The sequence below is a fragment of the Canis lupus genome, chromosome 16, assembly GCF_048164855.1.
Source record: "Canis lupus baileyi chromosome 16, mCanLup2.hap1, whole genome shotgun sequence".
Taxonomy (NCBI): Eukaryota; Metazoa; Chordata; class Mammalia; order Carnivora; family Canidae; genus Canis; species Canis lupus.
Genome location: NC_132853.1, coordinates 11,631,684 through 11,659,626, shown reverse-complemented (window position 1 = coordinate 11,659,626; position 27,943 = coordinate 11,631,684). Strand labels below are relative to the sequence as shown.

The window sequence follows — 27,943 nt, the reverse complement described above, 5'->3', positions numbered from 1 at the left end:
GCGGCTGCAGATCAAGCACCTGGTCAGGTCTGGCCCCAGGGGCGCTTCCAGACCTGTCAACCTCACAGGAAGCACGTGCAGAGCTCCCCGCTCCCCCACCACCCCCACCCAGGCCCAGGTGCCACAGTGCCCCGAGTGACCGCTGGAGCCTCTGGCGCGGGAGGTTCGGGCAAGGTGGGTGGGGGGAACCCGCCTGGCTCACAAGTCCCCCGGTGCTGCTGCCCCGGGGCTAGCGGACAACCCGGAGACATTGCTCCAGAGCATGCTGTCCCAAAGAGGCGCGGTAGCTGCCACGTGTGCGATTGAAACGTTTCCCGTAGGCAGTTCTGTGAGCAGTAAGCAGCAGCAGGGAGCTCAATTTCAATACTCCTTACCGAACCCCGTACACCCAGGCAGTTATTTCAAGGTATAATCAATATAAAGACAACATCGAGCATTTGTCATCGCCTCGAACTCTTGGAGATCTGCCGCGTATCTCACACTTGGAGCCCGTCTCCGAACGGACCTCCAAACCCAAGGGCCCGCGTGCCAGCGGACCGAGCAGGGGCGGGATGGAGGCGCAGCAAGAGAACTACAGCTCCCGCCGTGCCCCCGGGCTCTCCCTGTGACGCATTCCGGCGCGGCGGCGGGTGCGCCGAGGCCGCCGGAGAACCACATCTCCCGGCATGCTCCGTTCGCGCTGTGACGCACTTCCGGCGCGGCGAAGGCAGCGCGCCCCCGGCAGCCCGGCGGCGGGAGCCAGGCTACCGCTCGGCCCGCGGCAAGTGTCGGGCGGCTGGCCTAGGGGAGCCGGGGCGGGGCGGCGGCGGCCAGCGGGGGAGCGCGCGGGCGGCCTGGCCCCGCCCCGGTGACCTTCACGGCCCGGGCGGCGGGCGCAGGCCCGGCGGCGGCGGCGCGATGTTCGTGCAGGAGGAGAAGATCTTCGCGGGCAAGGTGCTGCGGCTGCACATCTGCGCGTCCGACGGCGCCGAGTGGCTGGAGGAGGCGACCGAGGACACGTCGGTGGAGAAGCTCAAGGAGCGCTGCCTCAAGCACGTAAGGCCGCGCGGCGGCCCCAGGCCGGCCCCTCCGCCCCCCGCCCCCTCCACACGCGCTCCCGGGTCGTGAGCTCCTGCAGCAGCCTGAGGGGTGGGGCAGGCCGGGAAACTGAGGCAGGGGCCGCGAAGGCGCCGCGCGGGCCAGCCTCGTGGCCCTCCAGCAGCTGCGCCGGCCGGCCCTGGGGGCGAGGCCCTGGAGGGCGGGGGATGGGCGCCCGGGGCGCAGAGAGGGGCCTGTCCGCTCAGGCCGGCCGTCCGGGGCTGCCCGCTGGCCTGCTGTCGGGGCCGGGGCCGGGGCCGGGGCCGGGGCCGGGGCGGGCCGCTCGCTCGGCCTCTCGGGGGCGGCCACCGAGCGGGGCGCACTGGCCGGGGCCTGCCCGCTGCCTGGGAGGCCGCGGCCTTTCAGGGTTTATTCGTGGGGAAGGCGCCTCGTTCGGGTAGCTCCGTGGGTTGCTCACTTTTGGAGCTAGTTCCTTGGCTTCATCTCCGGAAACTTTTCAGCCGGGGCGGGGAAGTGGCCCTTGGGACTCTGGCTCCCGAAGGGAACTGCACCTGGCGCGATGCAGTGTTCTTGTCAGCCTTTTAGTGCGGGTTCCACATGCTGAGTTTGGTATTTATACGGCTGACAGGTGTTTTGTTAAAGGAAGCGTCTGCTCCAAGGGTGAACTCCAGGTTACGGTAGTAACTACCCACGGAGATCGTTGGGGCTGTTGAGTATGGTTCTGAGGAGTCGTTGTGTAACCGTCCACTGCAGGCCAAAGAGCGTTCTGGTGGCCAGTGCAAGCCCCCTTCTGGAACGTGCTGGACATCAGGCAGCCGCCGCTGTCTTGGACTCACGTCAAGGAGGAGGGGGCTCTGGGCTCACACCCTCAGGCAGGCATGCAGTCCTGTCTTGTGTCAGTGCTTTCCTCAGGTCCCAAACCCCCAGGACAGCACCCAGCCAGCCGGCAGCGGACTCCCTGAGCGTCCAGGCTGTTGGGGGGACCTCTCTGAGCGTCCAGGCTGTTGGAGGCCTCCCGAGTGTCCTGGATGTTGGGGGCCTCCCTGAGCATCTAGGCTGTGAGGGGGCCTCCCTGAGCGTCCAGGCTGTTGGGGGCCTCCCTGAGCGTCCAGGCTGTGAGGAGGCCTCCCTGAGCGTCCAGGCTGTTAGGGGCCTCCCGAGTGTCCTGGATGTTGGGGGCCTCCCTGAGCATCTAGGCTGTGAGGGGGCCTCCCTGAGCGTCCAGGCTGTTGGGGGCCTCCCCGAGGGTCCAGGCTGTGAGGGGGACCTCCCTGAGCGTCCAGGCTGTGAGGGGGACCTCCCTGAGCGTCCAGGCTGTTGGGGGCCTCCCGAGTGTCCTGGATGTTGGGGGCCTCCCTGAGTATCCAGGCTGTGAGGGGGCCTCCCCGAGCGTCCAGGCTGTGAGGGGGCCTCCCCGAGCGTCCAGGCTGTGAGGGGGCCTCCCCGAGCGTCCAGGCTGTGAGGGGGCCTCCCCGAGCGTCCAGGCTGTGAGGGGGCCTCCCCGAGCGTCCAGGCTGTTGGGGGCCTCCCTGAGCGTCCAGGCTGTTGGGGGCCTCCCTGAGCGTCCAGGCTGTTGGGGGCCTCCCTGAGCGTCCAGGCTGTTGGGGGCCTCCCTGAGCGTCCAGGCTGTTGGGGGCCTCCCTGAGCGTCCAGGCTGTTGCGGGCCTCCTTGAGCGTCCAGGCTGTTGGGGGCCTCCTTGAGCGTCCAGGCTGTTGGGGGCCTCCCTGAGCGTCCAGGCTGTTGGGGGCCTCTCTGAGCATCCAGGGTGTTGGGGGGCCTCCCCTAGTGTCCAGGCTGTTAGGGGGGCTCCCCGTGCATCCAGGCTGTTAGAGATACACACCGGTGCTGGTCTAGTGATGTACATTTAAACAAAACAAAACAAAACTGGAGTCCTGTGTCCCCTTCCTGTCTGGCCCATCAAGGACAGAAACTCCTCGAGGGCCCTCGGGGCCTGTGTTTGCATGTCTAGAGCCAGGCTCCCTGCAGGCCCCAAACAAACGTGTGGATTAATGGAATACATGGAGATGGAGTGTCAGTCTGGGACTGCGTGGACATGGCCTGACACCTGCTGAGTCAGGGAGGGAGAAGTCAGGGGGTAAATTGGGATGGCATTTAGCTTAACTCACTCATTTACATAGCTATCATAATATTATTTTATGAAGGGGAGCAGGAAATGAGAACTGTTTGACTGATCCGCAGATGCTTGCTAATGAATTTCAGGAGCTCTTGGGGTTCATTAGGCAGCCAATTTGAATAAGATGCTAATTATTATGTACCTGATATTTATTATTCCAGTCGGGATTGAGGTGTGTCGTTTGGGATTTTTCTGGCACTCTCCTCCTTTAAATTGAGATTTTATTCCACTCTGCAGTCTTTCCAGGTGTGGAGGAGCGGCATAAATCACAGGACCCGAGAGCTGAGCTGTCAGCAAGTATTCCCACGTCTGTGCCTGTGCTTCTGTAGGCAGCCAGAATGCATTAGTTAGGAAAGAGAATTCTCAAGGTGTATACTTGAATGTCACCCTGGAAACCATCCCCTGTATGTCCCGCTACTGCCGGCAGTGAGGCTCACTGTGTGCCCGGGCTTCTGTTCCTCCTCCTTGCTTTGCCCTGGTGCATGCTCGAGCTGGCAGGAATTTTCCCTTCTTCCGCGAAGGGGACAGTGTGGATTTCTTCCGTACCCCCTCCACCCCATTTCCACGGTCCTCTGGGGAGTTTGTTGCTTTATTAATGAGTGGTATTATCTTTATAACTCTTAGAGACATGGATTGTCTCTGTTTATTTTCTCTTTTTGGGTATTATTTATTTTTAAAGATTTTATTTATTCATGAGAGACACACAGAGAGAGGCAGAGACACAGGCAGAGGGAAAAGCAGGCTCCATGCAGGGAGCCAGATGTGGGACTTGATCCCCGGACTCCAGGATCACGCCCTGGGACGAAGGCGGCACTTAACCACAGAGCCACCCAGGGATCCCCTCTTTTTGGGTTTTTATATAAATTGGGATCTTTCATGAAATTGCTGCTGTGTAACGTGGCACCTGTTAATATGGCCGTTCACATTTCTTAGATCATATGACAGTGTGTCTTTGGACGACACATGATATCAAGTGTGAGCGGAACCACCTCCTGGCTCTTCTGGGGAGGAAGCAGGTTCAGGAGGGGTCAGAGCCTCCCTGCCCTGGTGATGGGCTTTGTTGGGGCTGTTTCGCTGCCGTATTTTAGCATGCTCAGAGTGCTTCTGCTGAGAACAAAGACACAGAATGAAGTAATTGTGCACAGTATGGATGACTCATGCTTGCGTTGTGCTCCTGGCACGGTGTTGACATGCTGCAGAGTACAGTTTTTTTTTTTTTTTCAGGAACCATATGAGGATTGTTTTGGAAAATTGTGTTTCATAGACTGTATTCTGAACTTGTCAAATCAACTAGCCTGCAAATTTCAGAATTAGAAGAAGCACACTGAGTAATTCTGGGAGCAGAGCCAGTGTTGAATTTAAGACGATTGACGATTTGCGGGGGGGCGGGGGGGGGGCGGTGTCTGCTGTCATAAAAGGTAGGGAGTGCACCTTCCTGTGGCCTGGATTCCACCTTTGCCCCCTGCAGCCCTGCTAGGTTATGGGGATATGTGGCAACCTTCACGGTCCAGGTGTTGCTGCAAACCCCTCCAGCCTGGACATCAGCATCCCCCACCCCGGAGCCACATTCTGGGGTTTCTGGGCCCTGGCCAGTGAGCTGTAACCACATGCTAGTCAGCCCCCTTGGACTCCCAGGAGGGGCCCTGCCAGCAGCACCTGCAGCTGGCATCCGGGTCTGTGTGGCAGTCGCTTGGGGAGCCAAGGGCTGATTGAAGGCCAGTTGTTCTGCTCATGGGCTTGTGCAGGTGTTGTGCTCAGGCCCCTGTTTCTGGCTGTCTGTGGACTAGCTTCTCTCAGCCCCTTTGTGTATTGGCAAGAGAGAAAAAGTGGACAGATCATACTTAAGATCTTTCGGTGTTCAGGGAACAGTGGACCTGCTGTTTTCATTTTATAATGAGTCTCTAGATCTCTCTAGACTAAGGAGGCGATTCAGGTTGCCACTAATTACCAGCAGGGTATTTTATGTCAAGCTGTGAACCTATTTCAGGAGTACTTAGTGGGTTGGTGGACAGATCGCTGCCCTAGGGGATCAGGTGTTGTGGTATTTTGTTTGGCTTTCTCCATTCATAGGAATTCTCTGACTCCATTTGTGTTTTATTTATTTTTTAAATATTTATTTGAGAGAGAGAGAGAGAGAGGGCATGAGCAGGGAGGAGGAGCAGAGGGAGAAGCAGGCTTCCCGGTGAGCAGGGGCTCAATCTCAGGACCTTGTGATCACGACCTGAGCCAAGGCAGGTGCTTAACTGACTGAGCCAACCAGATGCCCCTCATCTGTGCTTTAATTTTTTAGCTGGTAACCAGTAAATGCCTAGTGTGGCTTGGGGTGCCAGGTCCTAATATCATTAGTGTGATGATTTATTTTCTATCGTGAAATATATGATTTTTTTTTCCCTACCAGTGTGCCCATGGGAGCTTAGAAGACCCCAAAAGTGTGACCCATCACAAATTGATACATGCTGCTTCAGAGAGGGTGCTGAATGATGCCAAAACAATCTTGGAAGAGAACATCCAAGACCAAGGTAGGGGCCTCACAGGGCAGTGGTGGTAGTCATGGTGCTGCTGGGAGCAGGGGACTGAGAGGCAGAGGTGCCCTTGGCGTCCAAGTGTGTGCTCCAAGCTGGGGCCAAGCGGGGAAACTGGGTCAGCTAAAATGGTTTTATTCTTCTTTCGTTAAAACAAAGTACGCATTATGGGCTGTTTGTGAAAAACAGCACAAACCGAAATTGGACAAGCAGCATCCATCTGAGAAACCAGATGTGAACTTTATTTTTAATTCTGTTTCAGAGCAAAACCAAGGCCTCCAGAGCTGCTGCAGGCTTTATTTTGGGTTGAAAAGTACAATTATGGCAATTGTTTCAGATGTCCTAGGAAGATACTCTTATTCTGTGCACATCCATTTAGTTGCTTAGAGTTTGTGCCTGGAGGTATTTGGGGGAGAAACCTTTGTTTTTCTCTGTGTCATTCAAAGGATGATTTTAATTCTGTGATTCTCTTAAATCTCTTTTGAAAATATTGTCTACAGGCTTCCATCGAGCATGGAGGTCAGCCCATAGTCAGGTGGGAGCTGGTCAACCTTGCACACATGTCCTTGCCACACACCGGGTATTCAGCTCTGAGGGTTGAGACCAACTCTCCAACCTCAGGAAACTGAGGCCATTGAAATGAGGACATTTTGCAAGATTTCCACCAGTTCTTGGCACGGTTATCAGGGCTGTGCTGTGTGAGCCTACTGGGCCACACCTCTATGGGTCACCTCTATGACCCAAGGCAGGTTCTTGCCGCACCCCGGAACCTATACATGGGTAGGGACGTGCGGGCAGGAAAGGAGGGAAGCAGGGCTTATGTGAGCCCTGGTGTAGGCATTGGGGTGGGAGGAGTGCTCTGCTCCTCTGTCCTTGGGTCTTCTTGCGGCCATTCTTTTTTTTTTTTTCTTAAAGATTTTATTTATTCATGTGAGACACACAGAGAGAGGCAGAGACACAGGCAGAAGGAGAGAAGCAGGCTCCCTTTGGGTAGCCCAATGTGGGACTTGATCCCAGGACTCTGGGATCATGACCTGAGCCGAAGGCAGATGCTCAACCACTGAGCCACCCAGGTGCCCCCTCTCCTGCCCATTCTGCTGTCTTCTGGATGAAAACAATAAGCAGCCTGATAAATGTGTTTTTTTTCTAGATGTCTTATTGTTGATAAAGAAGCGTGCACCAACTCCGCTTCCTAAGATGGCTGACGTCTCAGCAGAAGAGAAGGTAAGTTTCAGAGTTTGGAGCTGAGAGTCTTTGTTAGTCTCCCACACTCCAGCCTGTGAGAAAGACACGTTCTGGGTACGAGTTGTTCCTAGATCCAGCAGGGCCCACAGTCCCCACCACGGGGGCTTCCCATGGTGGCCGAGCCCCTCCTGGTTGCTGGTCATGTGGCCAGCACATGGGGGATCCCCCATGCTGTGCTCCTCAGGCTGTCACACCTGCTCCTGCCCCTGTCTCTCCTCTCATCGGGCGAGGCCTGCACCCACAGGACGGAGGGGGTGGTGGGTGGCACTGAAGGCCCCTCCTGGGAGTGCAGGTGCGTGCATACCTGCTCCCAGGGGCAAAGCAGTGCTGTTTTAAAGGGGCAGCCACACTAATTTCACAGTTTTCCTTTGCTTCTCTCAGGGGGTAGAGTTTCTTATTCATGCTTTGAAATGCTGGGGAGAGTGCTCAGCCTGGAGAAAGCAAGCCAGACTTCTTGTGGGCCCCTGGCTTCTGGCAGGGTGAACTATCTGAGGGCCTCCTCTGGGGCAGGCGTGCAGGAGGAGGCCTTCAGCTTCGCTTGCCCCTCTTATCTGTGGCCACGCCTGGTCAGCAGGCTCACCCCATCTCTAGGAGACAGATCTGGGCCTGCCCCTGCCCCACCCAGAGAACTGCCCATGCAGACTGCAGCTCCCAGGTTACGGTGTTGGCCACGGGTAACCAGTGTAGATGATGACATTCCCACTGCCCCAGCAGCTCCAGGTGCCTCACAGCCCACTGTGGACCTCACTTGGCAGGTCACCTTTTATGTGCGTGTATTTGCAGAATGAAACATTGTAAGATGTTAATGTCTATTTTTGTAAATTAATATTAATTTTAAGTGAAAATAACAGACATTTATGAAGTCAAATAACATTATATCTCAATAAAAGCATCTTCCTCCCTCCTGTGTCAAGCACCCTAAAGGCGACCTCTGGTAGCTCTTTCGACCATTCCTTCAGGAATTCTCTTCCTGATTTCCAAACCACACCCAGAATTGGCTATTTCTTAGAATATCAGTTTTAGATTCCCTGGCTCCTTGATGTTCGGAGAGTTAGATCTGAACACTGGTTGACTATCTAGGGTTTCCCCCATGGTAGCATGCATGCCCTGTTTTCTATCAGGAGTGAGGAGTACTGAGTGAGGGGTACTGAGGGTATCTGTCCTTTCTCATACAACTTCGTTTCCCCTGGAGTCGATGAATGCCTTGTCCTTTGGTTTTCTATAGGCTTATCACTAATTTTTTCAAGTTCTTTGCCAGGATTAATAAATCCTTCTGAAAGCACGGTCACGTGTATGAGGCCGTCTGCCAGTCCCTGCCATCCTGGAGACCTCCCCCCAGCTCCTTATGGCCACATCTCTCTGCCTCAGTTGCCTCCAGGCCTGTCTTGCAGCCTGGGCCTTCCCACCTCACTCCTGTGTTAGAGCTTCTGAGTCTCTTGTATCTGTGCACTTCCTGTTGCCACCTGTCATGTTACCACAGATGCATCAGCCTCAGACCGCACGCAGCTCCTAGGTCTATAGGTCAGCCGTTGGGATGGGCTCAGTTGGGCCCTACGCTTAGGCTCTGGGGTTCAAATCCAGGTGCGGCTAAACTGTGTTCCTCCATGGAGGCTCTGGGGAGGGGTCCGTGTTGCATTCCTTCAGGCGGTTGGCAGTTGCTACCGCCAAGGGGCCCAGGTCCCGTTGCCTTGCTCTGTCAGCCGAGGCACTTTCAGCACATGGTCCCATGCATCTGCAGAGCCAACAACAGAATTTCTCATGTGTTGAATCTCTAGTCAGAAAAAGCCCTGTCCTTTCTCATGGCTTGCTTGCTTAGGTCAAGCCTACCAAGGAGGGTCATTTCCTTAAAGTTGGCTGTGCCACGGCGTGACCTTACCCCCAGGGTGCAGCTGTCCTGCTCATGGGTTCTGGGATTGTGCAAGTGTGATGGCAGGACTTAGGGCCATCTTTGAATTCTGCCTGCAGAATCTAGTACCTTGCTGTTGACTTGTTCCCTTGGTCTGGTGCAGCCTGGCTTCTAGCATCTAGAAAGGGAAGGGAATCTTGAGGCCGTGCACTGCAGCACTGAGTGGCTGTCGGTGAGCACCAGCTGTGTGTGAGCACATGGGAGTGTCGGTCTCCGTCTCCAGGTGTCCATGTGGCTGGTGCTGGTCAGCCCTGACTCATCTTTTGTGTGTGCTCTGCCCCCCTTCCTCCCTCCCTCCAGGGTCTTCCAGCATCTTGGGGATTTCATGATTTCCATGGATGTAGGTCTTTCCCCTCTGCTGTGCCTGGCATGTGGAGTCTGGAGAGGTGTGTTTTTATTCTGGAGGTTTTTCTGGATTGTTTTTGGAGAATGTTCTCTCTACGTGTTCTCTTCCCTCTTTCTGGAGTTCCTGTTGGATGCCGGACCTGCCTTCAGGGAGGTTTCCCGGACATTATCCTCTAACTATGCTCTGGACTGTTATCTGGCTGAGATATTTTACATTTCCCAGTGGGGACTTGTCCTCCAATGATGGTAGCATCCTGCTGTGGTCCTCTGAAGGTTTTCTGCTGTGAAATCTTTTTTTTTTTTCTTTCTTTTCTTTTTTTTGGAAATCCTTTTCCTTCTCTCTTTCATGCTTCTTTATTTTTCCCGTTCTCATTTTAGTCTCTGTCTCTCGTGTTGCAGGCTTTCCCACATACCTGGCTCTCTTTGGCAGCTTTTTTAATAGGAGGCATGGGGGGCTCACTGGCTGCTCAGTGGGACATGCCTGCCGCTGGGCTTCCCTGTGGGGCAGACCCAGCCTCTGCTCCCCCCCTCCTCACAGTGGTGTGTCTCCTGCCCAGTGTCCTTGAAGCCGGCAGTGGCCGGGCCGGGGGCCGGGGGGGGTGGTGGTGGTGCTGGGTCTTGTCAAGGATTAACCTGGTGCCTCCTTTTCCTGCAGCAGAGCCCAGGCTCCCATCTCCCCAAGTCTGCTCCCCCTGGGTGGCTGCTGGCTGCACAGGGTGATGACGGAGTGCTGTTTTTGGCTCCAGCTGCTCACTGCCAACCTGGCACGCTTTCTTCGGGCTCTGGTGTCAGCCTGGAGTTGGCCTGGCCTTGTTCCTGGTTGGGCTTCTGCTCTGTGGTCTTTGCTAACCACCCCCCCTCCCCTTTCTGTTTTCTATCTTGGAAGAATGGTCTCCATCTCCCATCCTCTTGACCGTCTAACATGGATGTGCTGTTGTGGCAGGGTTTCCGGGAGCAGCTGGGGTGAGTGTGCATTCCTGCTCCCCTGTACAGCCCAGCTCATGTGGGACAGTCTCTCTGTAGCCACAGGGACCGTGTCTGTCTTCTCTGCTGCCCTGCCACCCTCTGGTTATGACAGGCATGAATTGTGTCTCCAGTGAATATGTCTTCTGTCCCCAGAGGTGTGCACAGAACCTGCAGGGACCCTCTGCTGCCCACGGAGAGTGATTCTTTCCATATTCGTTTCTGACTTTATTTTTTTTTTAAGATTTTATTTATTAGACAGAGGGAGAAAGCACACAGCAGGGGGAGCGGCAGAGGGAGAGGAAGTGCCAGGCTCTCTGCTGAGCAGGGAGCCCGATGTAGGACTTGATCCCAGGACCCAGAGATCACGACCTGAGCTAAAGGCAGACTCTCCACCAACAGAGCCCCTCAGGTGCCCCCATTTCTGACTTTCTAATTACTTTTCTGTGTAGAAAAAACAAGACCAGAAAGCCCCAGATAGAGATGCTATCTTCCGAGCAACTGCCAACTTGCCATCCTACAACATGGACCGGGCTGAGGTCCAGACCAACATCAGAGACGTGAGTGCTTGTTGTGGCCGCACTGCATGCTCATTACACCTGCTTGGGGCCACACAGGCTCTTGACGGTACTTGGGGAAGTGGGAGGAAAGGGCTGACAGGAGCTCTGTGTACATTTTTGTAACTTCTCCATAAACCTAGAATTATCTCAAAACAAAAAATTTAAAAAGACATCGGAAGGCAGAACTGAAAAGACAGATCCTACTGGGAGAATATCAGAATTTTGCTCTAATTTTGGCAAAATCTTATAGATAGAATCTGGACTTTGGGTCCAGATTTTGGATTTTTGGATTTTGGATTGGAAAGTTCTAAGTTAAAAAAGCAGAGTGTGTCCAGTATCCTATGGACTGGCCCAGAACTTGGGGTACATCCACATTGTGCAGGACTGGGACAGCGTGGCTACCTAATCTGAGAGGGCCACCCTGAGCACTGCTCTTAGCAGCAAAGAGTTCCTTATTGACCAGGGCGTCCAGCTCTGAAACTCATCCCTGGTTCACATGTGGCTTTGCCCCATGCAGTGTCTCACATCGTATCAGAATCCTGTGTGCGGGAAAGAGGAGCGGCTAACCAGTCTTGCCCATGGGACCGGGGGACCAGTCCATAGGGGTTTCTGATTGCATTCCCAGCAGCCTTCTTCCTTGTTAGGGGCCAGTTAGCTGCAGCCGACGCTGCTGTGCCAGCCAGCCTCTGGCCAGGTGAGATTTGGAGGCCCGGGTCTGGGAAGCCCATCCAATCAGGTTGATCTCTTTTGCTTATGTAGCAGGCTGGCACTTTCTGTGCTGGGCTAAGGCCTGAGCAATGTCTCCAGATGTTTCTTGGTGTTGCCAGCTAAGAAGACATGTGCACAGCCCATTTGTGCCAGCGAGGCCTTTCCTCCCCGCCAGGCGCAGAGCTCTCCTGCCGCTCTGTGGTCTCACTTCCTTCTTTCTCTGTTGGTCTCCACATTCTGGAACCAATAGTGGCATAGTTTGGACTCACAGATATGGAGCTGTAGGGCCCAGGAGTGTGATTATACACCTAGGTAGGTCTCTTGGGCACTTGGAGAAGGAAGAGCCTTTTTTCTTTCCCTGCAGTTCCAGACAGAACTCCGGAGAATCCTGGTGTCTCTCATTGAGGTGGCTCAGAAGTTGTTAGCGCTGAACCCAGATGCCGTTGAATTGTTCAAGAAGGCAAATGGTACGAGCAGGCTCCAGGTTGACTGGGTCCTGTGTCCAGACTCCACTGCTTGCCTGGCCTCAGAGGCTGTATCAGTGGCCCACGGGCCCAGCGTCAGTCCTTTCTGTAGATGTGGACTCCTGTTCAGCATGCCGGCTGAAGGTTCTGTGTAGATTTGCTGAAGTTTAGGGAGTTTGGCACACAGGTGGGGTCCTTGGGCTCCATGGTGGGGGGGTAGCCCTCACGCTGGCCTGGCCCTCACAGGTGGCCCTGTCTCTTGCCCTCAGCGATGCTGGACGAGGAGGAGGATGGGAGAGTGGACGAGGCCGCCCTGCGGCAACTCACGGAGATGGGCTTCCCGGAGAGCAGGGCCGCCAAGGCCCTCCGGTTGAATCAGTACGTCTGGGCCACTTCCTCCCCTTGGTGCTGATGCTTGGCAGCCCCCCCAGGGTGATGTCCTTGGTCTCCTACTTTTAGATTGAACCATTTTTAATAGAGACTTTAAACATACGTCCTAGAAGTAGCTGGGACATCTCGAAGTGTCTTAAGACAGTGGAGATGGACTGGCCTTTGCTCGAAATGTGCCGGGGGCAGGCTGTCCTGTGGGTCCTCCCTGGGCTGTCATGTGCAAGCACCATGTTGAAGCCTGTGCCTGGCAGGGACGTGGTGGCTGAAGGTGTGTGCAGTGTCCCCCTCAGCAGCCTCTCGTGCTTGCCTGGCCGAAGCCACTTGCTTCTGCATCTGCACTTATACCCAACATAAGTGACTTCTGACCCAGAAGATGGTCCATGCGCTGTGCTGCTCTTTGCCATGGAGCTAGGCCCTTAACATATACCTCACAGGCGGGTTCCCCATGCTCTGACCAGGGTCTTGGGGCGGTTTGGGGCAGGGCCTGGAGCTTCAGACCCTTCTGTACTGAGATTCTCACGATGAGGGGCACCAGAGAGGCTGTCCCTGGGGCTGTCAAGGAGGCCCTCTAACCGGCTGGGGGTGCTGGAAGGAGTCTCCCGTTGCCTTTCAGCATGTCGGTACCTCAGGCCATGGAGTGGTTAATAGAGCACGCGGAAGACCCGACCATTGACTCGCCTCTTCCGGGCCAGGCCTCACCGGGAGGGGCGCGGGCTGAGGCCGCTCCTGAGGCCGCTCCTGAGGCTGCCCCCGAGGCTGCAGGGACTAGCACGGAAGATGAGGAGCCCAGAGATGAGCTAACGGAGATCTTCAAGAAGATCCGGAGGAAAAGGGAGTTTCGACCTGATGCTCGGGTATGTGTTCTGCAGCCCTGGGGCAGCCGGGTGGGGTTGTGGTTTCTCTGTGGCGCTACACCAAGTGGAAGGAGCTAGAACCAGCCCTGGCCCTGGAGAGATTAAAGCTGGGTGAGGGGCTTACAGACTGGCCCACATTCAGTTTTAAGTTGTCCTCACAGATCCAGGTGGCTGTTTTTCCTCCGAATAATTGGCTGACATATTTGTCATCTCCTGAAAACTCCTAGTAGGATGCCGGCCACATTGCCACTGTTGGCGAGCCGTGGGCATGGGTGGGGACACCCCTAGAGATCGGGAGATAGGGTGCACAGGATTGCCTGTGCGTGGGGAGGCTGGTCAGGCTCTGGCCATCTGGTGACCGTGGTGTCTGCAGCATCCGGGGACCTGGGGTTGGCCAGCTCTGGCTGTGTTTGGGTGGCTGACATTGCTGTACCATATCTGGTTGCCCCTTTTCCATTACTTCACTCCTGATGCTTCCGTGGCTGCGTGTTCGCCACTGTTCTGTTCTTCTCCTAGGCTCCTGGTTTCCTCTTCGATGTTTTCTCTGTTCTGAACCTGCGGTTTTCTTTCAGGTTATAGATCAGTGAGCTCTAGGCGTTAGACCTGAGTCCACCCGGTCTTGTGATTCTGCTTGGGGCACAGTGCTGTCAGAGTGGCTCACTGTAGACTTGTGTTTCTGTGGGAATCCCATGTGGCTGGGCTGTGGGATGCCTGCTGTGGGTGATTCTGAGGCCGTTTCCATGGGCTGAGTGGCATGTCCCTCTGGGGCCAGGTTTCCCATTAATCACACAGGCAGGACTCCTAGGCCACACGCGTAGTATAAGCCATGGCTTTGGGGTTGGCGCTTCCCTGCACAGGGGCCAGTGCTCCTCTAGCTCCTCTTCCCTCTGGGGGTGTACACCCTTGGCAGGGTCCTGCTTCTGAGCTCCAGGTCCTCATCTCATAGGGACCCAAGGCCCACATCCTGTCTGGGTGTGGCCGCTAGACCCCAGCCCGTAGGCCCTGCTGGTGGCTGCTGCTCCCTCCCAGGGCACACCATTTGTCAGGCCAGGTTGCTGTTCCTTGCTCTCTGGTGAGCTCAGCAGTGCCATCTGGAAGTGTCCTGCTTAGCGGTACCTGCTGGGTCCTGGGCTTCCCAACTGAGGGTGCTCCCATGTCGTCATCAGCCCTGTCACCACCTCGGTGGTGTCCATGTGCTCTCTTCGCAGACATGCACTCAGGCCGGGCCTTACACCGTGGCCTCTTTGTGGTACAGGTTCTGTGACGATTGTTATGAAAGGCTGTTGAGGCTGGGCCAGTGTGGCACACTCTCCCACCCTTTGGTCCTACACCGTTGGAGAGAAGAGTCCATAAGGACTGGAGTGTTAGTGTGGCTCCTGGGAAGCCTGGATCGGAGAGCAGGGCTTGCACTTGAGACAACAGACTTTGCTGTTATCCCCACCCCCAACACCTGCACCCCCATGCCAGTGCCTGCTGTGGGCAGGCAGCGAAGTGCAGTGGGCAGGGCAGTGAGTGCGCAGACTCCTGGCAGGATAGTGCGGGTGCATCCTTGCGGTCACTGTGCAGAAGTCCTGGGGCATCGCTTCCCCAGGCTGAGGTAGAAGTGAGTGACACGAGCGGCTAGTTTTTACTGATGTTCATGGAAAGACCACCCTATCCTTGGATTTAGTGGGAGGTTCTGGACTTTTTCTGTGACTTAGAGGTCAGGCTCTGGTGTGGTGGGTCCTCCCGACATTCATGGGTGGAGCCCCCAGCCCTGGGGTTACGAGCCGGTTCAGGAAAGCACGTGACATGGGTCGTAGTAGAAATGCTGCCTTGTGAGCTCACCGAACCCCATTTGGGTCCAGTGAAGCGTCTGTCCTCACTGCCACCTGCCGCTGACTTCCTTCCTGCCGAGTGCTCCTTGGGACGTCCAGTTCAGGCTGAGCAGGGCCGCAGGGGTGTGGGCCCGGGGGCTCTGCGGGTCACTGCCAGCACTGACCCCTAGGCGCCTCAAAGAAGTAGAGCAGTTCAGCAGGCAGGCAGGAAGAAGACAGGCACCTTGCTCAAGAGCATGATTTGATCTTTAAAGAGTTAACTTGATGAAATCTTTTTTTTTTTTTTCAAGAGGAACCCTTTTAAAGATTATATAAGTCAAGAGTAGGGGTGCCTGTCTGGGTGGCTCAGGCAATTAAGCATTTCCCTTCAGCTCAGGATCTTGGGATCGAGTCCTGCATGGGGCTCCCTGCTCAGCAAAGAGTCAGCTTCTCCCCCTCCCCTTGCCCCTTCCCCACTTGTACTCATTCTTTCTCAAGTGAATAATAAAAAGATTAAAAAAATAAAGAGTAAGGTAAGGTGAAGGATGTATCATCTTATATGATTTTTGTCCTGAAGATGTACGTTTCCCCCACCCCCAAAACATTGAACATTGGGTCATTCCTCCCTCCAAGAATCATTACATGTTCATTATGCTCAGGTGTTCCTACCTTTCCTTCTGGGTCACGAGACCGTCCACAACGAGCTCACATGTGGTTGTGGAGACCGTGTTGTCCAAACATGGGAACCAACCTCAAAGGTTCTGATGTTGGTGTGACCTGCCCGTGGCACATTGGTAAGCGAGCATCTGAGCGTGGGTCTGGCTGCATGGATGCGGCCAGGCCCTGGCTATGTCCCTCTGCTGCTCAGGAGACTCAAAGCAATTTGGTGCAGCTGTAGGGGAGCAGAACTGGGCGACAGGATGTCCTGTGCTGACCTCTCAGCCCCCTACTGGGATGTTGCGGTGTGCAGGATGCGCCTGGCTCCAAAGCTGTGCTGCTCCAGGGTGTGCAGGGCGTTCTCAGCCAGCACAGCCCTGAGTGCTCTGTGGCTTCTCCTTCAGGCTGTCATTTCCCTGATGGAGATGGGCTTCGATGAGAAGGAAGTGATAGACGCCCTCAGAGTGAACAACAACCAGCAGAATGCCGCCGTGAGTACCAGGCCACAGTCCGTGCGCCCGTGAGGCTCTCCTCCCTCGCCAGCATGACCTGCACCAGGATAGTCTGTGTGTTTGGCTCTTTTCTCACATGGCCCATTGGTTTGCTTTTCAAGTGAAACAAGGACAGATGGTCCAACGGTATCAAATGTTTTATAAGTCCTTTGTCTTTCCAAGAAAGTCCATGTTTGGTGGGCTTGTGTGTGATGTGTTTACGGACTTGGTTGAACTACCCCGGAGACAGATCCCATTCCATGGACACATGCCCTGCGGATGGACAGCTGCCCAGGAGGGTGTGGTGGTGGGCTGCGGGGTGCTGCACCACGGGGACACGGCGCCACAGCTGGGCCTCCACTGGCTGCGGGCTTCCTGGGGATGCAGCCTGGGGCTTCCAAGCATTTCTTCACTCTCCTTCTGATACTCTGGATGGGTTCTACCTCACCCGCGTTCAGTGAGCAGCGAGAAGTCAGCCGCTTGCCTGAACTGTGTAGCCGGGGTCTGCTAGATGGGTGTCAGTCCTCCCTGATGTCCACATCCCTAGTCTGGGCCCCACCCCGGGAGCAGCCCTGGAGACTGGGGCTGTGACTCAGTGTGTGGCTCTTGCGTTTGCAGTGTGAGTGGCTGCTGGGAGACCGGAAGCCCTCCCCCGAGGAGCTGGACAAAGGCATCGACCCTGATAGCCCTCTCTTTCAAGCCATCCTGGATAACCCGGTGGTGCAGCTGGGCCTGACCAACCCGAAAACATTACTAGGTACATGGGGTTCCCCAGGGGCAGGCCCCATGGCCGTCACTGAGCGATGGCTCCTCCGCCCAGTGGGGTTACCGCCACCATCCGTGACTCCTGCCTGAGTCACCGTGGGGTGACTGGCTCTGCCCGCACTGTGGCGGCCTCCGGCTCCGGACGAGCTCTGGAACCAGAGTGGCTGGTCCAGGTCTGGGAGGGTGTGGGTGGCCCGCAGCAGGCCAGCATGGTGTGGGCGGCAGGTGTTTGCTTGCTCTTCCTGTTGGGAGGGATTTCTTTGGCCCCACATGGTCTTGAAACAACATGTCTACAGAAGTGTGAATGATTTTTGTAACTTTTGTAACAGTAAGACTGATGATAGCTACCTTCACCTTCCAAAGGTGGTATTAAAGCCTGGAGCGTTCCCGGCCCTGCTGGTCTTCCGGGCGCCTGCCCTGCTGTGCTGCTGTCCCCACAGCCTAGGGAGCGAGCCTTGTCGTTGTTTGGGCTCCTGGGAGCTGCTGCCCCTCATATCTGTCCCCTGAGCCCTGTTACCTCGTGCTTCCCATGATGTGTGTCCGCTGCATGTGTGGCGGTACCCGTGTCGGGGCATGCCACTTTGGTGCTCTGCTGTCCCCGGGCTGTGCCTGTGGGGCAGGCGTGTGCAGGTGGGGGTGCAGGGATGCACTAGGCCTGCAGCCACCTGCGTAGCCCCCGTGGCTCCCTAGGGTGCCTGTTGAGGGCGCCTGCCTCCCAGGTCGGCACAAGTGTTTGCAAGCTCAGCCCTGCCCCTTCCGGAAGCTTCAGCTACACCAGGACCTCAGCTCTGAAAGGCCTCTTTTGGTCTCTTTTTCTTTGGATTACTTTTGTTAGTTATCACGTGTGCCGGATGCTGATCCTTTGTCAGTTTATTTGTGTTCTGAATATCATTTTCCCATTTCTGGTGTTTTGCTGACTCACTGTGATATGTCTTAATGTAGCTGAAAGTGTGACGTGTTTCATTGGTGATGTGAATCCACCTGAGAATACCCTCGAAGCCCAAGGCGAGGAACACATCCTCCTTTGTTTCTAGAAGTGTCGTCCCTTTTGCTTTCCTCATCGATGTCGATAGCCTACCCAGGAGTGTGTGTAGTGCAGGATAGGGAGCCAGCCTTTCTCTTGGTCCGCAGGTTCCAGGCTTTGGTGGCGCGCGCGTGTGTGTGTGTGTGTGTATCTACCTTCTCTGTGCGGGGTGCGTGGGCCCCTCACTCGGCACCCCACTCTTCTGTTGCCTGGGGGCCCGACAGGGGCAAGAAACATTCTGCCTTGGGTAGGTCCACAGCCTCTTCTGAAGGGTTTTCCATTAGTGTTTGCCCAAGGCCACTCTCTGCTGTTGGCTTTCTTGTCTTTTCTGGAAGACATGCTTGGTTAGGTGGAGGGAGTGCCATCACGAAGACATGCATTTTTACTGAATGACTTTCCCCATTTTCTGGATGGCCTAGTGGTGTCACATTTGCACACGTGGAGACTTTTCCTCACATTTCTGAAATGAGGCAGGCAGGGCACGTGCCAACCAGGCAGCGCCTGGTGGGGCTCTGGCCCACGGAGGCGCTGGGGGCCACGGATCTTGGGCTGGGGCACTCTGCCTGCCCCCCACCATGTGGGGCTCAGCTTTGTGCACACACCTTTCTGATGGGGGTGTTGAAGGTGAGCTTTATCCCTCAGATGAAACAGAATGGTCGGCATAGGTGACCTGGGCCGCGGAGGGAGTGCAGAAGCCAGCCCATCTCCAACGGCCCCATCCCGTTGCCAGTTTCCTTTGGATGGTGTGGCCTGTGCACTTCCCACTGTATTCCACTTCCTGCTGGGACATCACCTGGGATGTGTTCTCCTGGCCTGGCTGTTTGTTTTTGAGGTTTATTCATCTTAGAGAGATGCTGAGTGTGTGTGTGTGTGAGGAGGGGCAGAGGGAGAGGGAGAGTCCCAGGCAGACTCCCCGCTGAGCCAGGTTCCATCCCATGACCCCGAGGTCCTGACCAGAGCCACAGACTGTGCCCCCGGTGCCCCTCAGCCTTGCTGTTCCAAACAGGAGAGTTTAGTGGGTGCAGGCCTTTTACCCTGTATGGAGGCCATGGGTCGTGAAGCACACGCTCTCCCCCCAACTCAAGGCACCCAGGTCACTTTTCCTCTGGTGGCCTTGGGCCGAGCACTGTGAGTGCCCTCTGTGTGCTTCCTGCTTCGGGCACAGCTGGCCTCCCTGAGGACATGCCCCCCACCTGCTCCGAGCACTGGCCTCCCCTCCCTCCCCCTATCACCTGCATTGCTTGTGCTGGCTGCTGGCATCTCGTCCCCATGCAGCCTTGCACGTCTGCTGCCTGCTTCGGACGCGAACTCAATCCTATGGCTCCTCGTGTGTCAACACCTGTCCTTCGTCACATGTGCAAACTATTTGCCCTTCGGTTCTTTCTGAAATTCACAAGTTTAAGTCCTGCAGAAGATTGTCCTCCCCCAGATAGACACCCTCCCATGTGGCATTTCACGGGCAGCCACTTCAGGTTCTGTTTGGCCCTTTCCTCCTAGAGCCGCTCCCTTTATGCCAGGAGGAGATGGACATGTGCCTTGTCCTCACTGAGCTCCCACGCTACCCAGACCTGCCGTTCTCCCTAGTTCTTCTGGGGTCTCTGACTGCTATTTATACCTGGTTTTTGGAGGGTTTTGATCGGGATATACCCAGTGATTGTTTTAAGGGCTGGGAGAGCTGTCAGTCCTATATGAGGAGTCCCTCTTTCTTGCTAAGCCACCATCCCAGGTGACCCCACAGAGCTGCTGAGGCCCGAACACACAGGGCATCTGGGCTGTGGTGGCTCTGGGCGGGCTCCGTGCTTGCTGCTGGGCAGGGGTTGCTGGAGGACGGACTTCCCAGCTGCCCCAGCCCTGTGTCCGGGGAACTCACCAGGCTGGGGCTTGAGTTGTAGAACGTTTTGCTAGGAGATACCAGTGTTTCCAGAGGAAGCGGTTTTGTACAACTGTGTAGACAGGGATCCCTGGGTGGCGCAGCGGTTTGGCGCCTGTCTTTGGCCCAGGGCGTGATCCTGAAGACCCGGGATCGAATCCCACGTTGGGCTCCCAGTGCATGGAGCCTGCTTCTCCCTCTGCCTATGTCTCTGCCTCTCTCTCTCTCTCTGTGACTATCATAAATAAATAAAAATTAAAAAAAAAAAAGAAAAAAAAACTGTGTAGACAATTTGTTTTCATGTTGTGAACTGCTCAGTTACATTTTTATCTTTTGTTTTATTATTTATTAAGATTTTACTTTTAAGTCGTCTCTATGCCAGGTGTGGGGGTCGGACTTATGACCCCAGGATCGCGTTTCGCCTGCTCCAACGACTGAGCCGGCCAGGTGCCCCTCAGTTATGTTATGTTATGTTATGTTATGTTATGTTATGTTATGTTATGTTATGTTATGTTATGTTATTTATTTATTTATAATTTTTTTTTAAAGATTTTATTTATTTATTCATGAGAGACACAGAGAGAGGGGCAGAGACACAGGCAGAGGGAGAAGCAGGCTCCATGCAGGGAGCCTGATGTGGGACTCGATATTGGGACTCGGGGGGCATGCCTTGAGCCAAAGGCAGATGCTCAACTGCTGCACCACCGAGGCGCCCCTTGTTATGTTTTTTAAAGTTATTTCCTTAAGACTGAACATTCTGGTTTTCCCAGGCAGATATTGTTAAATTTGCAGCAATGTCTTTCTGTCTTTTCTGCGTCTGGTGATTTTGCCAGGGTGGGATTGGAAGCGGAATTACTGACTCATAGGCTGTGACTATTTTTAAGATTGCTGATAGCCGTTGCCAAATCGCTTTCCAGAATTGGTGTGCCAGCGAGCACACAGGCCACCACCACGTGCTCAGGGTGGGGGACACGGTCTTCTGACTGCGGGTGCGCTGCTGTGCCAGCAGATCAGTGCTGCTGGGGGGTCGTTGAGGGATTTCTGCGTGGTCCCTGGTGACGTGAGGCTCGCCCTCTTAGGAAGGAGCCATCGCTGCCGGCTTCCTGTGTGTGGGGAGCTGTCTGTTAGCCGACCTTGCTCTGTTTTCCTCACAGCATTTGAAGACATGCTTGAAAACCCCCTGAACAGCACCCAGTGGATGAATGACCCAGAGACGGGGCCGGTCATGCTACAGATCTCCAGGATCTTCCAGACCCTGAACCGCACATAGGTGGGGTGGCTGCTCCGCTGTGCTGCCCTAGCACCTGTCCCAGGAGTTGGGGACGGATCCAGACAAGGAGTCCTCTTCCTGTCCCCCAGCCCGTCGCAGAAGAACATGGAGACCCCTGGGTGCTGTGGGCTGAGTGGGGGGCAGGGTGGGGCTGGAGGGGCCTTGCTTGCTAGACCTCGCCCTCCATGCCGCCCTGGGTTGTCGGGGCACAGGGGGTCTTCTCACGCTTTGATCTTCTGCTTAAAAACTTGTGTGATGGCAGTGTGCACGGCCGCATCCAACCTCTGACAGTGTTTACAGACGTGGTGGCCGCTCCAGGAGGGGTCACCTCCCTCCACAGTGTCCCTCTGGGCTCTGGAAACGCTCCTTGACCCAACCCGTAGGCGCTGCTTGTTACTTGGAAGAAGGCATGTTTCAACCCAAAGTGTTAAGGTCCGTACTAACTTAAGTAGAGGAACTCACAGATGATTTTTCTTTAATAAATAAATCCCCTTTTTCCTATTGTCTGTCTTAGTATTATTTTAGTGCCAGAGAAGAACCCATTTGCGTTCTTGATACTTGCCACTCTCCCTGGGCACATTGGCTGTTGTGCACACCCAGTCTGTGGGCAGAGACCACGTTCCGAGCTGAGGGGGCTTGGGAGTGGTGGGTCAGGAGAGCGCCCCCAGGCCTCCCTAGTGGAACCGGGGTGCCAGCGGGGTGGCCTCTACCATCATTTCCTCTTTAAACATTACTTGTGGGGCGCCAGAGTGGCCCAGTCGGTTGAGCTCCGGCTCCTGATTTTGTCTCAGGTCATGATCTCATGGGTCATGATCTCGGGGTCCCAGGATGGAGCCCTGCCATCCCACATCATCGGCTCCACGCTTAGTGGGAAGTCTGCCTGAATTCTCTCTCCCCCTGCCTCCTCCCACTTAGGTTCTCTTGGGCTCTTGCTTTAAAATAATAAGTAAATCTTTAAAAAAAGAAAAACGTTACTTGTGTTGCAAAAATGAGAAAATGGGTTACAGCTTTCCTTTTTTTTTTTTCCCAACTCTGCTTGTTATTTGTTGCTTGAAGAAGTTCTTAGAGGCTTTCCTGAACTTCCCTCCTGAAGTACCCCCACCTACCTGTGCCAGAGGTAGACATGCTTGAAAAACCCCTGAACAGCACCCAGTGGGTGGCACTGGGTATGCTCAGCTGTTGCCTCATGGGCAAGTGCAAGTTGGGGGCCACCTTACTGCAGGGAGCCTTGGCTCAGCTCCTTCCCCTGTTAGCTCAGCACAGTGTGTTAAGGAAATGTTTCTTTCCATTGATCTGGGTTTTTTTCATTGTTCTTTAGATTCAGACTTAAAACTTCTGGATGGAAATAATAAAAGTAATTGTTAGAGGTCATGAATCTCACGTCTTCTGAGCCTCATGTTAAGACCATCTCAATGGTTCGTGAAGCTGTAAATGGTCCAGAGCACCAGAGATCTGCTTTGCACTCTTACTAGGGTTAGTGTTGTGTCCTTTTTTTTTTTTTTTAATATATATAAGATTTTATATTACTTGTTCATGAGAGACACAGAGTGAGGTAGAGACACAGGCAGAGGGAGAAGCAGGCTTCCTGCAGGGAGCCCAATGTGGGACTCAATCCCAGGACCCCAGGGTTACGCCTTGAGCTGAAGGCAGATGCTCAACTGCTGAGCCACTCAGGCGTCCGTAGTGTCGTGTCTTTAGAATAGCCACCTGCAAATGGTTCTTAGACTTTGTGTCCTTGTTTTTCTTTGCTGCTCTGCCTTGTGGAACTGCTCCAGTAACAGCTAGGGGCTGGCTGGGGGCCCAGCTCTCTGTGCCCCTGATGCTTGCAGCCCAGCATGAAACACTGTGTTTCTCAGACTCCCCAGAGAAGCCAGGTTCCTGGTCAGGAACTGACCTGTGGCAGCTTCACTGGGGCGTCAGGCTCAGCAGGTGCACCTTTTCCATCCACTGTCAGGGAGATTCTTTAGTGTGGAAAGTGCATCAGTACTTGGCTTAGAGTGTGTCCTCCGACCACCAGAACAGCCCTGGCCTGAGTTCTGGCTAAAGAAATCTTGTACCCTTCACAGCTGGATGACCAGCCCCCCTCCAGGCACAATTCCTGTGTTGCTTATTGTAGGTGGTTTCAGGTCGGGTGGCAGCTGGGCATTTGGTGCCATCTCCTGGGTGGCTGGGGGCTCTGGCTCCCATGAGGTTTCCCTCCCTGCTAGGGGCCCTGTGCTGTGGACCCCCCGGGCGGTGGTCCTTTGGGGGTATGTGTGGACGGCTGCACCCCTTGGGATTGATTAGGACCTGCGCTGAAGCTGGCGTCCAGGGCCTGCCCCATTCACCCACAGGACATCATGGCATGTCACTAGCACGTCTGCGGGGTATTGAGGTGTTTTGTGCAGACCCAGGGCTGGCTCAGTGGAGTGGCCTTTCCATCTTCACGGGAGCCTCACATGGTCTTAGGCACGGCTTGGTGGGTGGGAAGTGGCTGAGGGGAGGCCTGTGGTCCAGGGAATGGCTGGTGGCGCAGGTTTCTGTCCAAGGGGAGTGGTGGCCGACCTGTTAACGTCCCCATCCTGTCCCTGGTCGGCCGTGCTATGGTGCTGCTGAGAGTCTGCTTGCTGCTGGGTGGACTCTTTCTCCCTCTATGATGAATATCTTATAATACCTGCTTTACTGTCTGCACTGGAATTTGGAGAAAATATCTCCTAATCACTTGCCTGGTTTGAAAAGGAATTTGAAAAATAAAGCTGTAATTTGAATAAAACGTCCATCTAGACTCTCAGGCACGGCCGTTGGTTCCCACACCTATGAGTTGTCACTCTGCCCTCACTGGCTGCGCACTCAGGACAGCAGACCAGAGCCAATGGGGATCGTGACCTAAACCCTGGGGCTCTCCAGAGGGGCGCCGGGTCTTGATAACGTTCTGGGTTCTGCAAAGCACAGCCTTCTCTCCACAGTCTTGGTCACCACGTTCCAGATGATTCCACAAGAACTAAGAATGTGAACAGCAGTGGGTTCCAGGCAGAGCTGGTCTCCAGGGGCAGGTGATGCCAAGGGGGCCTTAGCCATGTGATGCCTGGCAGGCCGAGGAAAGCTGCGCGGGCACAGAGTGGATAAGGCACTGCACATTTTTGGATGTCCCAGGCGCAGGGCAGCCAAGCCAAGGGGCCCAATGCAAGAAGTGCATGAGTGCAGTGGGTTTCCCTCCATCCGCCGGGCACACCTGTGCCTCCCTGCACCCCTCCTGGGTACCCCACCCCCCTTGCAGTCTCGAGTGCTGGAGGTGCTCCTTGTGACTCCCTGGTGGGGGGCTGTGGAAGGTGCTGGCACCTGATGTGTACCAATATGTGCACTCCCTGAGCAATGTCTCCTCAAAGCTTTGGGTGGAAACCAGCCTGAGAGGAGTCGCCTTTGAAGCTTGTGTGGGAACCCAGTCTCCTTGCTTTGCTCAGACCAGGGGCGTGGGTGCTGCAGGTCGGCACGTGGGCCCGCTCCCTGTTGGCCCCATTGTGATCTGCCATCCTTCCTGAGCGGGAGCAGATAATGAAGGGTCTGGGGTCCCCATGCTACTGGATTGTCCCCGGAGTGGCCCTCACCGCACACTCTCTCTGGGAACTGAGCAGCTACATTAAGTCCAGTGTGGGCCCATGGAAGTGGACGGTGTGTGCTCGACCAGCCGGGCTAGGTTCCCTGGCGTGCATACTCCTCAGCAGCATTTGGCTCCAGGATTTTGGAGGTCACGCAGAAGGGAGCCTGCCTGGTGAGCAACTCTGCCCAAGTCACTTGTGAACATTTGGGGGTCATCAGGAAAGGGCATGCCCCAGGTCATGTGTTCCAGAAAGGGCCAGCCCTGACCCTCCCACCACGTGGCTGGAAACAGGACTGGTGTGGGGCTCCCTGGCCCACAGCCATCCACCATGTGGCCAGCACCTTGGAGGAGTAGTGGCCAGCACCTTGGAGGAGCAGCATGGGGTGGTCGGCTGCTGGGAGTGCCTGGCGGTCCAAGAGGTACTCTGGGAAATGTGTAGGAGCCTGCGTGGGCTCAGGGAAAGAGCAGATGGCCCCCTGATGGGGGACGAGGAGCAGACCATCATTTCTTGTGGGTGGGAAGGAATGGCCATCTGCTCCAGGGCACAGTGTGTGTGACGTCACACCTCTGGCATGCAGTGGGTTCCAGATGCGTGATGGGTGAAAAGCCAGGGCACAGGAGCTTGGATGTGGGGACACAAGCCTGGGGAAACACTCAGAAGCCTGAGGTCAAGGGTGAGGGACAGAGGTGTCAGGGATGTGCCCATGTTACCTGCTCTGAGACTCCTCCCACCTCAGGCACCGTTAGGGGTGCAGTGTGTCCTTTAGAGAAGCTGTGTTGAGCCCTCACCCCTAGCACCTCAGACGCACCTGCGTTAGGAGACAGGGCTTTCACAGAGGTGATGGGGTTAGCTGAGGTCACTGGGTGGCCTCAATCCATAGGGGCGGTGAGGAGGCTACACAGAGGGTTGCAGAGCTTTGGGCTGTGCTTCAGCAAGCTGAGGGTGGCCGCTGGCCACCAGCCACTGGGAGAGGCTAGAAGAGATTCTCCCTTTGGGTTCAGGGGGCACCGGCCTCGGACTTGAGTCCCAGAAGTGGAGAGAACAGACGTGGACCAGTTTGTGCTGTCATCCCAGCGGCCCCGGGAACCTCCTGTTCTGTCTGCCCTACGCTCTGCCAGCCTGGAGCACGAACTGGGTGCCCTTGCACGAAGCTGTCTTGCCACAAACTGTGGCAAGCTCCCAGCCGGCCGTGCAGCCACAGAGCACAGGTCTGGGGGATTGGAGAGTGGCTGTGTAGGCAACTCCACTCGCCAGGTGCTGTCCCGTGACAAACACGTGACCTCTTGCAGCCTTTGGTTTCCCTGGCCTTGGGTGACCCCAGAGGCAATTCTCGTTATGAATTTTGTTTCTGGCAAGAAAGAACTAAGAGCCATGTGTGGGACCAGGCCCCCATGGCAAGAGGGGCAAGGGATTCCTTTACAAAGCCCCAGGACGTGTGTAATTTGCGTTTCTGAAATGGCGCAGATGAAGTTTGTGGCCTTAAAATGTACTTTCTCATCGAGTGATGTCAGGCGGGGCCCTTGCTCCCAGGAAGGACAGGGGAGTGCTTGCACCCGGTGTGCTGGGTGCCAGCTGCACGGCCAGCCAGGATGGGCAGGGCTGGGGGGAAGCCGTGATCAATATAAGCCAAATTCAAGGTCGCTGACCTGCAAGCCATCCCCCCAGGACTCCTGGGTCATGGGGTCCCTCCTGTGTGCTGCATCCTCAGAGGAAACACACAGCACAATGGAGGAGCAGTGAGGACTGACCGTGTGTCCCACCCGGAGGGACAAGCCGTGGCAAGCTCCCAGCCAGCCGTGCAGCCGCAGAGCACAGGTCAGCAGACGCCTGCCCAGCACAGGCAGCCCCTTCTCGCCCTCGCACCCCCTTGACACCCTCCCTGTCCTGGGATGCCATCGACCCCAGGGGAGGGAGGCAGAGACTTCTCACAACGTGGCCTGCCCACAAATCCCTTGGGTTTCTTTCCCAAGGGGGAAATTCGATTTTAATGAATTCAATTAAGTTCAAATTGAATTAGTGTCTTACCTTCGGGGGAGCGGTGATGAAGGGAAGGCTGGGAGACCGAACTGCCCCAGCCAGGTGGGAGGGGGCATCAGGCTGGAGGTCAGGGTGCTGTGGTTGGTGGGTGGCAGGTCTGACTTAGGAACGGTCAGCCATGATGCTGGGTCCTTGATTTGGGAAAGGTCATGCTTGTGTCATGAGCTAGCGAGGGTGGACGTTCTGGATTCCCCCTCCCAGCGTGGGGTTAGAGCTTGCCTGTGTACAGTCTATCTGGGTTCTTTAAAGATTTTTATTCTTTTTTTTTTTTTTAAAGACTTTATTCATGAGAGACACAGAGAGAGAGAGAGAGATTAAGAGAGAGGCAGAGACACAGGCAGAGGGAGAAGCAGGCTCCACGCAGGGGGCCTGACGGACTCTATCCTGGGACTCCAGGATCAGGCCCTGGGCCGAAGGTGGCGCCAAACCGCTGAGCCACCCGGGCTTGCCCAGATTTTTATTATTCTTAAGTAACCTCTACCCCATGGTGGGGCTTGAGCTCAAGTCCCCTGAGACTCAGAATTGCACTTGCCACTGACCGAGCCAGCCACCCGCTCCTGTCCTTCTGTTTTCACTCAAACACTTCTGACACCAAATATGCGGATTGTTTCCCCAACAATGTGGCCTCCAGCTCTCAGACGGTGGCGGGGTGTCCCATGATTCGGTTCAGTTAGGTTCAGACGCCCAGAGTTCCCCACAGGACTGGCCCCTTCAGACACCAGCTACAAGAGCCAGGTCTCCAGGGTCCCTGTGCTCTGTCCAACTTGGCAACAAATGAGGAGGGTCCCACAGCACCCCCAGCTCACTTTGCTAGAACAAAACTCTGAAAAAACACTTCATTTACCTAATCTCCCGCTTAGCGGGTATGAGAGGAAGCGACAGGATGAGGACTGGGAGGGGCCCGAGCACGTGGGGCGTGCCACCCTCCTGTCATGCGGATGAGCTCAGCAGCCCAGCAGCTCCCTGGACGCTGTCAGTCAGGGACTTTCCAGGTGGCCCTGCCTGTTGGCGTGATGGACAGTGCCATGGGCTGTGGTGCTGGGCTCTGTGTCCTCCCCCGACCTGTGCTGGGGCCCAGCCCCAGCCCCCTGCTCTCTAGGCGCTCCCCACTCCTATCACCCCTAAACTCGAGGGTTCTTGGAGCTGTGTGCCAGGGACCAGGGACAAAGGCCCAGTATTTGCCCTTATCACATCACAGCTGGGAATGACGGCTAGCCTGGGCCCCCATGAGAGCACATCACACACGTGCACATCATCTGTCACCCGTGTCTGTGTCTGATGGGAAGAGCCCTGGTCAGTGACCTCGGGGCCAGGGTTGCAACCTG

General features: G+C 55.6%; 1 protein-coding gene across 2 annotated transcripts; it reads left to right on the top strand.

Moving 5' to 3' along the window:
* Window positions 1-818: 818 nt before the first annotated feature.
* UBAC1 (UBA domain containing 1) lies at window positions 819-21,505 on the top strand. Of its 2 annotated transcripts, none has more exons than XM_072778652.1 (10): window positions 819-1,035; window positions 5,572-5,692; window positions 6,846-6,919; window positions 10,607-10,714; window positions 11,787-11,889; window positions 12,156-12,264; window positions 12,890-13,130; window positions 15,988-16,074; window positions 16,693-16,831; window positions 20,888-21,505. In XM_072778652.1, exons 1-10 carry the CDS (start codon window positions 898-900, stop codon window positions 21,001-21,003), a joined length of 1,236 nt encoding a protein of 411 aa, XP_072634753.1. In that variant the 5' UTR covers window positions 819-897; the 3' UTR covers window positions 21,004-21,505. The 2 variants fall into 2 exon arrangements, with proteins under 2 accessions (XP_072634753.1, XP_072634752.1); XM_072778651.1 differs by lacking the exon at window positions 819-1,035 and adding an exon at window positions 1,739-1,933.
* Window positions 21,506-27,943: the final 6,438 nt, after the last annotated feature.